The following is an 11322-nucleotide window of genomic DNA, read 5'->3' on the forward strand; positions in this document are numbered from 1 at the left end:
TTCAAAAGAAAGTGAGCATCAGCAAACACATTCCCCTCCTCAGACAGCCACCAAATGTTAGACAATATAGTCTCATCCAGGAATTGGCAAACTGCGGCGTTTTTTTTGTTTGTTTGTTTGTTTTTTCTCAATAAGGTCTGTAGATGAGTTAATAGTGTCTGTTTCCTGGTTCCTATCATTGTACCATGGCTACATGTAGGGTGTTAACATTCGGGGAAGGTGGGATTCCCGGGGAATACAGGCATGTCCCACTGCAACTTTTCTGTAAGTGTGTGTTTCAAAATAAGGTGGTTTTTTTAAGAGAGAGAAATAAGTAATTTTTTCTCATATACAAAATAGGAAGTAGTAGTAGAAAAAAATTCAGCCATAATCCTGAGATGAATAAGAACCATTGCCAAAAGGCTGAGTTTTTGTCCAAGCCGGCTTGGCTCAGTGGATAAAGCATCAGCCTGCAGACTGAAGGGTCCCAGGTTTGATTCCAGCCAAGGGTACATGCCTGGGTTGTGGGCTCGATCCCCAGTCGGGTTTGTGCAGGAGGCAGCCGATCAATGATTCTTTCTCATCATTGATGTTTCTATCTCATCTCCTTCTCCCTTTCTCTCTGAAATCAATAAAGAAATATTTTTTTTTAAAAAAAAAGGTTGTCTTTTAAGTATAAATTATTAAAAAAAAAAAAAAACTTTTCTCCCTAACCGGTTTGGCTCAGTGGATAGAGCGTCGGCCTGCAGACTCAACGGTCCCAGGTTTGATTCCAGCCAAGGGCCTGTGCCTTGGTTGTGGGCATATCCCCAGTAGGAGGTGTGCAGGAGGCAGCTGATGGATGTTCCTCTCTCATCAATGTTTCTGATTCTCTGTCCCTCTCCCCTCCTCTCTGTGAAAAATCAATAAAATACATTTTTAAGAAAACTTTTCTGAACACTGATGATGCTCAAAGCACTTTCCATCTGAGAAGGTCCACCCTAGGTAAAATTGCAACCCACCTTCACCCACTCCCTCTTGCCACACCTTCTCCATCTCTATTGCTTCTGTTCATTGCATGATCCCCACCTAACAGGCTGGCTGTATAGTTTATTTTTTGTGTATTTTGTTTATTCTTTGTCCCTCTCCACTAAAAAGGCGCACCTTGAATACAGGTGTTTATTTGTCCACTGATGTACTCCAAGTGCTTAAATTAGTCCTTGGGTGAAGGAGGCTGTCAAGAGACCAAATCATGGACTTCGAATTCTTGTGGGGGAAACCCTGAGAAGATGGGACAAGAGCGGCCACGTGGGCTGCCAGCAGAGTCCGTGAGTGCTGCGTCCTGGACACAGTGCCAGGGCCCTCCAGGATCGGGGCTGTCGGGGAGGCAGTTTGTCTATTGTAAACATGACCATGTTCCAAAAACTGCGGTGCTTAACAAAAGACCAAGGTCTACTCTAGCTCTTCCGCTCTGAACCTTGACTGTCAGGCTAAAGCAAACAGCTCTGAGAGCGAAAATCCCAGGCAGACAGAGATCCCTGGAGGGTGATGGGTTGCTAGGCACAAGTCCCACCAGCTGAGTGGCTTAAATGGCAGGATGTATTGTTTCATCGTTCTTCTTTTTTTTCGTGAAGGGTTTTTTTGTTTGTTTAATACATCTGAAAAGAATGCATATACAAAGAATGGAGACATGAGAAAGCATTGGTTCAACACTAATGAAACTACAAGAATTAGGATTTGGGAAAGGTGGAGAATATTACCTAAACATTTTTTAAAATGTTGGAAACTGCAACCAAAATAAACTGATAAAATCTCTAATAACACTTATGAAGAGTCTTCATAAGACTCTCTCCATGGTTTTTATGAAACTAGAGAGCCTCAACTGGCTGCTCTAGGGTTCCTCATGCAAAACAGAAAGAAGGGGATTCTCCTGACTGGTCCCCATGTTGTTAAATGTTCTCCCCACCCCCACCCCACCCCTAGCTTCTTAATGAAGCAGGTCTCCATCCCCATAACTTGAAGAGGATGTGAACATTCCACAGACATCTGTCTTCTAGCACCCCTCATATATACCAGGTCTTCAGCTGTGTTCTAGGAACACCATATCATACACTATTAAGCTGCACATCTATGCTCAGCATATAAAACAATGACTGACAAGGAAAAAATGTTTTTTTAATTATGTACTTAATCCATTTGGTATATTTCAAAAGGTGCAATATTTTCTTCATTTATCAGTGAAAGAAGTTAGACATTAACTTAAAAAAAAAATTAGCAAACGGCTAACAAATTTCCTTGACAGTCAGTCACGTATATAGTGCATCCTAGAAAAGAGGAGGGGCAAGACAGGTGCCACCCACTTTCATGAGTGTCATCCAATACTGAACCTACTCGAGGGGGGAGAGAAAAGGCAACTTTCAAAAAGGAGCATGTCGCTAAATGAGGCGCTGACCACACCCCTTCCGAAGAGCACCGGTGGGAGCATGTTTTCTACACTAGATCTAGGAAGTGGAATGTGGAATCACTCCATCCTCCTCACCTAAAGGGCTGTCCAATGGTTAACAAATTTTTTTAAAATGACTAAATAAAAACAAACTCCACACACACACCCCTCCCCTCCCACCGCAAAAAAAAAAAAAAAATACTAGATGCCTCAGATCACTCTCCAGAGTGGAACCCGGGAGCAGCTTCAACAACCCGAATTAGTCTGTTACAGAGTCATCACAAGCATGCCTTGCTTTTAAACAAAACAAAAAACAAAACAAACACTAGTACTGATCACTTTTCTGACAATACACAATTACTCAAAATTAACTAGTACTGAGAGGGGGAAAGGGACCCTATCTATGGGCCTTGTTTCACACGAGTGCATATGGGTAGGTGCAGGGCATTTGTCATTATTGCAAAAACGAATTTTAATTTTTAATCTTTAGTTTGATTTAAACATTGCTTTTAGTATGATGCCGAAACCAGCTGTGCAGAAAGGGCTCTGGAGAGATGTTCATAGCAGCACACACCTGCGGCTCTTCTTCGGTTCTGGAGGCTCCAGGGCAGCCAATATTGCTTCGTAAAATACATTCTTTAGGCCTTTCTGTGTGAGTGCAGAACACTCCACATACTTGACAGCCTTCAGGTCACGGGCCAGCTTTTCAGCAGTCTCTGGAATGATAGGTTTCTGTTTGTTCTTGGCAAGTTTCTCAATCGTAGAAGGATCATCTCTGAGATCAATTTGGGTCCCAACAAGCAAGAAAGGAGTCTTTGGACAGTGGTGAGTTATCTCAGGCACCCACTTTTCTTTCACATTTTCAAATGAGGATGGAGAGACCACTGAAAAACAGACTAGAAATACATCTGTTTGTGGATAACTCAGCGGTCGTAACCTGTCATAATCCTCTTGCCCTGCAGTATCAAAAAGTCCAAGAGTATATGGCTCTCCACCAATCATAACTGTGACTACATAGTTGTCAAAAACAGTCGGTACATACTCAGATGGAAATTTATTTGTTGTGTAGGATATCAGAAGACATGTTTTACCAACAGCACCATCGCCCACAACAACGCACTTAATTGTCTGCATTGCTGAAACCGTTTTATATCCACTTTAAATATTTCAAATCCAATGATGACCTCAGCCTCTCTGCCGGGGTGTTGGCCTGTTTCATCGTTCTTGAGGCCAGAAGTCTGAGATCAAGGTCTGGGTGTGGCCAGTTCCTCGGGAGGGAGGGCCCTGAGAGAGAATCTGTTCCATTTTCTCCCCTAGCCTCAGGGGTTTCCCACCACCTTCAGCTTTTCTTGGCTTATAGAAGCATCGTAGGCCTCAGCCTACATCTTCACATGGTGTCCTCGCTGCGTGTGTCTGTGCCCAAATTTTCCCTTTTTGTAGGGACACCAGTACTAGTGGATTCAGCCTAATAACTTTATCTTAATTAGTCACATCTTCAAAGGCCCTGTTTTCAAATAAGGTTACACTCCGAGATACTGGAACTTGGGACTTCCACACAGGACTTGGCCCAGGGACTCAGTTCACCCTCACACAGGCCTAGCACTGGAACTACATTGCATCTCCGAGGTGAACGCTGCCTCGAAGGCTGTTAGCACAGACGAGCTTATGCTGCAGTCACTACCAGTCTCAGTGACCTGTGCCTGAAACCAACACGTCCTTCTCCCTCAGTCCCATGAGGGTCTGTGGGTCTCTCCCTGGCGGGGGTTCTCCAGGCCCTGACTCAGGGATCCAACCTGCTGCCCTGCTTCTGGTCCCACCACGAGGGACAGGGAAAGGCCCCTCGGCACCAATGCTCAGGTGCTCTCACCGGAGCCGGTCCCCTGGGCCTGCGCACCTGGAGGGGCACCTGGGGAAGGGGCAAAGGTGGAGTGTTTATGAGCTCCGGCCTCTGCCACCCTGGCTGTTTTGGGTCTGGTGTCAGGGAGTGTTTACCGAAGGCCCTGGAAGCTCAATGCTGAGCATGTGTTGAAGGGCCGGGGAGAAGGTATTTGCTTTAGGAAGTAAAGCTGGAGTCACCCATGTCCCTGACAGCTGAAGAAGAAAGAACAATAGACCTGGGAAGCAGTCATCAGTTCCGTCTCCGGACAAGGTGAGTGAGGACTGGGGTAAGGTGGAGGCAGCGCTTTAGGCTGAACTCCAGGGCAGGCTCTGGCTTTTTCCAGAAGGGGAGGATGAGGAGGAGGAGAAGAAGAAAAAGAAAGAGAAGAGAAGGTGGAGGCGCTGGCCCAATAGGAAGGGACCATCTGCTTCACTGCACCCCTTTCCCTGCTGGGGCCCCGGGTGGGGTGGGGGGTTGGGGACAGGACAAGTCCTCACACCCCCACCACCTCCCCCAGAAGCTCACATGGATCCTGGCACTTTGTAGAGGTTGAGTGTGTACTTCCGGTGAATGAATGATTGATGGAATGAATGAATAACAATAAATGCCCTCCTTTTTCTAAATGCCCCCATTCCTATACCAAATGCCACATTCAGCCAAAGAAAGGAGCAATCCTCCCCCCTGAGATGGGCCTGCAGGCCTGCAGAAGAGCCCTAGCCTGCAGCAGGGGACGCCCCTGCCCTCTCCTGACCCTGGTTCCAGGGAGGCGACTGGTGCTCACACCCAGCGCCTGGTTACGGGAATGGACTGAAGTCAGGAATGAGGCCCCTGGGAAGATTACAAAGTAATCTACAATTTTGGCATCCGCTAACAGCACATATGGTTTTTCCATCCTCAGCTCTGTCCTGCCAGCTACTGACGGGAAGAAAAGGGGATAGCCCAGGGATATAAGCATGCCAAACTTTGAGTCCACTCACTGGAGGCACTCCCACCCCATTTGCATACCCACCAACTCCCATCCTTCCCTAGAGGTCAGCTATTTAAGGGGAGCTGGAGTTCAGATTTAACAAGACCAGCACTTGGAGCTATTAACACCAGCATTCTCTGAGAGGTAACACCCCAAAATTCAGGCCCTGTCAGGAGTATGGGTCCTGCTCAGTGGCTGCCTTTAAGAGTGTCTGTGTTGGCATATGTTTCCATGTGTATTTATGCATGTGTATGTTGCATACATGGACATATACATGCATGCGCATGATTTGGGCAGGATGTGCACAAGTGTGTTGTATGGGTATGTGAGTGATTGTATGAAAGGAGGTCTGCATTAGTGGGTGAGTCTAGGAGTGGGTATATGCATGCATATATGTGTGACTATATATGCATTTGCGCATGTGTATATGGGTAAGGGGTGGAAAGTCTTGCAAAGAGAGGGTGCTGTGCTTTCGTTTTGAAAAAACATATTGGAGATTGGACTTCATAGATGGAATTCCCAAGCCTTGAATCTGGTTGGAACAAGTGAGATGTGTCTAATGGGGGGTGGGGGAGAGGTGCACAACCTATGACCTTGTGAGTCTCAGAGTTGGTTGGGACGACCTGGTTGCACCCTCCAGGAACTCTCAGTCTGATTGTGAGCGTGGACATCTCCTGAGCGTACCGTGTGGGGGTCTCCTTGGGTCTGAGGCCTGCATGTGTGTGAAAATAGTCAAACAGAGCTGGGAAGGGTCAGGAGGCCCTGTGTGTGCTCGCTCCTGTGTGTTTGTGTGTGACGAAGGTAGTCATCCTGGATCCAGGAGCATGTCTGTGTGTTGCCTTGAAGGTTCCTTTCTCCAGGGTTGCTGAGTACGAGCCAGAGAGCAGGGGGCCAGGGCAGAAGCTGGGACCACCTGGGAGAGGATCTAGGCCAATCCATCTGCATTTCTCACGCAGGGGACTGTCCACATGAAGACCCTTCTGTTGTTGGCCTTGACCATGGCCTTTGGTAAGAGCGAACCCTGACCTCTGGCCACAAGGGGGCAGCCCAAGATGAAAGCACCCTTAGCCCCGCTTTCCTTCCCATTTCCACAGGCCCTCCCTCAGTTGGTGGGAGAGAGGCCCTAGTGGGAGGGGGGGTAGCAGAGAGGGGCGGAGAAAGAGGGCACAGGGCCACAGGCCCCATCCCCAGACTATGTCCTTCCAGGCCTGCTGCAGACCCACGGGAGTTTGCTGGGTTCCCTGGAAATGATTGAGTTCAAGACAGGAAAGGATGCTTTCTTCGGTTATGTCTTCTATGGTTGCTACTGTTGGTCAGGTGGACAAGGAACCCCCAAGGATGCAACAGATTGGTGAGGCCACCCCAGCCCTCCCCTTCCTCTGCCCACTAGTGGCCCCTGCAGGGCTGGGAGCTGCCAGGACAGGGCTGGTGCCCATCGTCACAGAACCCCAGTGGGTTCCAGCTGGAAAAGCAGGCAGCATGTTGGAGAGTCCACTCTAGACCATTGCAAGGTCACTGGGTCTCTGCCCAGGGTCAAGGGGCAAGACCACGGGGGACCAGGCTCCCTGGAGCTGTGGGGAAGCAGCCCCAATCACATCTCCTGACCGCAGGTGCTGCGCCGAACATGACTGTTGCTACGAACGTCTGCAGGAGAAATCTTGCAGCAAGTATCTGAACTACTACTTTACTTATGAAAATGGCCAAATCGTCTGTGGTAAGGACGACCTACAATTTCACCCTGTCTCCTTGGTTTCTCTTACTGAGTCTCCGCTGTGCTGGGCACTGTGTTGAGCACCAGAGATATATATACAAAGGGGCGCCATGGCCATTTTGCTCAGTGGATAGAGCATCGGCGTGGGTTCAATTCCAGCAGCACGTACCTCTGTTGCAATCTCGACCCCCACCCCCAGTTGGGTGCATGCAGGAGGCAACCAATTGATGTGTCTCTTTCACATCAATGTTTTTCTCTCTGTGTGTCTCTCCCCCTCCCTTCCACTCTCCCTAAAAATCAATGGGAAAATGTCCTCAGGTGATGAATAACAACAACAACAATAATGAAAAAAAGTAAAAGAAATACAAAGGGAGAGTGTCCCTGCCTCAGGGAGCTCATAGGTGAGTGGGGAGTAAAGACAAGGAAAACACTAGATGGGAGACTCCAATAGGCAGGAAGCCAAAGGGCAGGGCCCTGAGCACAGGCTGCGGTCCAGGAAGGCTCCTGACATCCCAGCTGAGTCTTTAAGGCTGTGCAAGCACCAGGGGGGAGGAGGGTGCCTGCACCACCTTAACGACTCAGCTTAGATGTCAGGAGCCAGCCTTTTCCCAACCTTCTGCTCCCCGACCTTGGCCCAGGGATGCCAAGACGCCTGGTGCCACTCCAACATCATGGTCTTACCCCATAGAAGAGGCCTTCCTACAAGAGGGCTCAGCAGGGTCAAAGGGACCAAGGGAACTGGGACAGTTCTGTGAGCCTGAAGGAGAGGGAGTGGTGAGAGATGAGGCTGAAGGAATGGGAGGGGCCAGGCAAAGCCCAAGGCCATTCTGTATTTAGACTTTGTCCTAGAGCAGTGGGAGCTCTTGAGGGAAGGAGTGATACCAACAGATTTGCATTTGGGAGGATCCCCCCAGGGTGGGCGGAGACCATGGGACTGGGAGGCGGGGCAGCAGTGAGAAGACCATTGCCATTGACATATGACAGTGGTAGTCTTGATGGGAGGGCTGAGAGTGTCATTTCATGTAGAATCTGCAGAGCTTGGTGATTGCCTGGGTAGAGGGATAGGGAGCTGTTGGGTGGGTATCCGGTCCCATGGATGGAACAGGAGGTGGTCCAGGTGGGTGAAGGGAGGAGGAGTTCTATGTAGACATGTTTAAGAGGCTCCCAGAACACCCAGGGAGACGCGAAGCAGGCGGCTGGATGTAGGGACCGGCAGCTCCAGGGAGGGGTCTGGATGGGGCTCGGGTTCAGGACTCACAGCAGAGAGCTGAGAGTGGGATATGCTCGCCCATTTGATGTCTAAAGGCCCAGACAGGAGAGAGAGGACGGCCTGTCAGAGAGAAGGTCAAGGAGTGGACAGCAGCCAATTTATCACGAAGTCTTGAGGATAAGGGCTGGCAGGCTCCGCGGATTTAGAGGCAGGAAGACCCCTGAGGACCTCACTGGGGCTGTTGCCATGGAGTGTGAGGGAAAATCCAGATTGGGGGGTTAGGCGGGGTGGGGGGAGAGTGAGTGGGACATGAAGCCAAGATATCCCTAGGCACGATTGGCTCTGAAGGGGAGGAGAGAGCTGGGTGGTCAATGGAAGGGTTTGCCCAGTGGCCCCAGACAGCAGACCCGCTGCTGGGATTTTGAGAAAGTATCGCCTCTCCCCCAACAGCCTGAGCTCTTTAAGATCAGAAATGGTGTCTCCCTGTCATGACCTCTCCACAGGGCCCTGTGTCTTAGCAGGCTTTGGGTCGTAAGCAACGAGATGCCCAACCACAAGAGGCTTGGGGTAATGGGGAAGTCTGGCTGGTCTGGCAGAGGGCAGTCTGGGGAGCGGGTGGGGGGCAGGTTCTCCGCCGTGTGGTCAGAGACACAGCCTTTTCCCACCTTCAGCCCCCGACCTTGGCCATGGGATGCCACAACGCCTGGTGCCACTCCAACCTCATGGCCTTACCCCATAGAAGAAGCTTTTTCCCTCGGATGTCTCTATTTGGGGAGGAAATAAACCCTTCCCACAGCCCCCAGGAGACTTCCCCTGTGGCTCATTGGCCAGAACAAGGTCACGTGCTCCCAGAGACCAGTCATTGAAAGGAAAGAGGGAGGAGCATGACTGGTTTACACCAATCACAACCCATTCCCAGCCCTAGGCTAGGGGTGGGGTTTGCACCTGGACACTCCTGTTGGGAAGAAGAAAGCGTCTCCCAGTGCTTGGGGGTGGGCGTCCCCGTCAGACTGGGCGCTCGCTCCCCGAGGGCAGGAGCTCTGTCTCCCCATCGGAAGGACCCGGAGCCTAGGTGCTTGCCCGGACTAGACGCGTCTGGAGGACAGGGGCCATCGAACATTCCCGAACCCTCAGCCAGGTTTATTTTCTTGTGATTCCAGGGGAGCAGGATTACTGTCGCAGGCAGCTGTGTGAATGTAATAAAGCAGCTGCCGACTGTTTTGCGAGAAACCTGAACACCTACAATAAAGTCTACCAATTCCACTACAACAAGCAATGCGACGGGAGAGACTACAAGTGCCTCCCGCCCCTGGAAGTCTAGCCTCCCACGCTGAGCTTCCCTCTCTGGCTCCCACCCCTCCCCACCCCTCCCCGCAAAGAAGGAAACACCCCTCTCCCATCCCAGAGACATGCCAGGAGCCCCTCAACCCCCCAGAGAGAAGCCTTCCTTCCAGAATGAGAAGCCCCGGGGCAGGTGGCCTGGCGCCTTTCCCCTCTTCCTTGGGAGGCAGGAGATGTCCTGTCCCCACTGCTCTCCAAGCCCCGCTTCCTGCTTAGCCCTGGCGGCCACATTCCCAGGGTCTCCTCCAAATAAAGCAATTAGTTCATTTGCAAACTGTGTACCTGTCTGTGTCTGTGTGTGTGTGAGTGTGTATGTGTTTAAATGAGTGTATATGAGACTGTGTATAGGTGTGTGTGTGTATGAGTCTGTGTGCATAAGTGGGTGATTGTGTGTGTATGTATGAGTATGAGTGTGTGTGTGAGGGGGTGTATGTGAGAGAATATGTGTGTATGAGTGAGAGTGTATGTGAATGTGTGTGTGTGAGTGTGAATGTGTGTATGGGTGTGTGTGTGCATATGTGCATGGGAGTGTGTGTATGTATGTGTGTGTGAGTTTCTGTGTGTGTGCATGTATGTGTGTGTGTGTGTGTCTGCCTGCCGTGGTGTGAGCACAAACTGGTACAAGGCGATGTAGTGTCAGGGGTTATAAATACAGACTCCAGTCAGACTGGCTGAGTCACATCCGCCAGCACCACCTCACTGAGCCCTTCTCCCCTCATCCCATTGGCGACAGCTTTGGGCTTATTGGAGAAGTGGGAGAGGTACCAGCACCGGTGAGACCCAGCTGTGGCTGCTCCTTCCCTGGGCGAGAGCAGCTCCTGCCGGCCTGTTGGGGGGAAAAAGAGCCTCAGTCTTGATGTTCTGGGAGCTATGATTCGCACCTCCACGGGCAATATCCTCCTGTGTGTCCGGCCCGGGGGAGGTGGGCGCAGGTGTCGCTGGCCAGCAGCTGGATCCCAGGGCGCTATCCCCTTACCGGGGCCGGCATCCCGTGCTGCCAGTCCCGCAGGCCCCTGTTCGGAAGGACATCGCACCTCCTTGCCTGCTATGTCCCAGCCACCTTGAAATTCAGCATAACCTAGGGCAGTGATGGCGAACCTTTTGAGCTCAGCGTGTCAGCATTTTGAAAAACCCTAAACTAACTGTGGTGCTGTGTGACATATAGACATTTTTTAATATTTGCAACCATAGTAAAACAAAGACTTATATTTTTGATATTTTTTATATATTTAAATGCCATTTAATAAAGAAAAATCAACCCAAAATATGAGTTTGCATGTCACCTCTGACACGCGTGTCATAGGTTCGCCATCACTGACCTAGGGCCCCGCTTTTTATTCTGCACTGAGACCCACAAATGACTGCTGGTGGCTACTTGCCCTCCCATCATCCAGGTTCCGCTGGGAGAGTCGCACCTGGGCCTGCTACTTGAACAGTCACCATAGGGGCGGCTGGGCATGGGGTCCTGCTTGGGGTGCGGGTGGGAGCTGGGCTTTAACCCAGGCGTGACCCAGAGGCGGTGCCTTCTGTCACTCATCTCCCAGAAGGGCTGCCTTGCCCCATGCTTGTATTTCCTATTCAAAAGAAAGTGAGCATCAGCAAACACATTCCCCTCCTCAGACAGCCACCAAATGTTAGACAATATAGTCTCATCCAGGAACTGGCCCACTGCGGCCTGTCGGCCAAGTCTCTCTGCTGCCTGGTTTTGCACAGCTTATAAACTAAGAACGGTGTTTGCATTCTTACATGGTTGGGGTGGGGGGGGTGGGGGGTCATGAGAAGGACCATATTCTGATGATTCTGTTTCAGGTGG

At 50.5% G+C, this 11322-nt stretch overlaps 2 protein-coding genes across 3 annotated transcripts; one reads left to right on the forward strand and one right to left on the reverse strand.

Moving 5' to 3' along the window:
* Positions 1 to 2794: 2794 nt before the first annotated feature.
* LOC308515932 (cell division control protein 42 homolog) lies at positions 2795 to 3587 on the reverse strand. Its single transcript, XM_081086637.1, has one exon. It carries the CDS (start codon positions 3533 to 3535, stop codon positions 2960 to 2962), a length of 576 nt encoding a protein of 191 aa, XP_080942763.1. The 5' UTR covers positions 3536 to 3587; the 3' UTR covers positions 2795 to 2959.
* Positions 3588 to 5345: 1758 nt separating this feature from the next.
* Positions 5346 to 9786, forward strand: LOC308515935 (phospholipase A2, membrane associated-like). 2 transcript variants are annotated; one of them, XM_081086641.1, is made up of 5 exons: positions 5346 to 5391; positions 6204 to 6255; positions 6454 to 6598; positions 6858 to 6961; positions 9329 to 9781. In XM_081086641.1, exons 2-5 carry the CDS (start codon positions 6216 to 6218, stop codon positions 9487 to 9489), a joined length of 450 nt encoding a protein of 149 aa, XP_080942767.1. In that variant the 5' UTR covers positions 5346 to 5391; positions 6204 to 6215; the 3' UTR covers positions 9490 to 9781. The 2 variants fall into 2 exon arrangements, with proteins under 2 accessions (XP_080942767.1, XP_080942766.1); XM_081086640.1 differs by having other exon boundaries at positions 5349 to 5391; positions 6094 to 6255; positions 9329 to 9786.
* The last annotated feature ends 1536 nt before the right edge of the window (positions 9787 to 11322 follow it).

The sequence above is a fragment of the Myotis nattereri genome (assembly GCF_964212035.1).
Source record: "Myotis nattereri genome assembly, chromosome: 3".
Classification (NCBI taxonomy): domain Eukaryota; kingdom Metazoa; phylum Chordata; class Mammalia; order Chiroptera; family Vespertilionidae; genus Myotis; species Myotis nattereri.

Excerpts from the sequence above, each read along its gene's own strand:
- LOC308515932 (XM_081086637.1), bottom strand. The coding sequence starts at position 3,535 with ATGCAGACAATTAAGTGCGTTGTTGTGGGCGATGGTGCTGTTGGTAAA.
- LOC308515935 (XM_081086641.1), top strand. The coding sequence starts at position 6,216 with ATGAAGACCCTTCTGTTGTTGGCCTTGACCATGGCCTTTG. Across the intron at positions 6,256-6,453 it reads GGCCTTGACCATGGCCTTTG|GCCTGCTGCAGACCCACGGG; the intron begins GTAAGAGCGAAC and ends ATGTCCTTCCAG. Across the intron at positions 6,962-9,328 it reads AAATGGCCAAATCGTCTGTG|GGGAGCAGGATTACTGTCGC; the intron begins GTAAGGACGACC and ends TTGTGATTCCAG.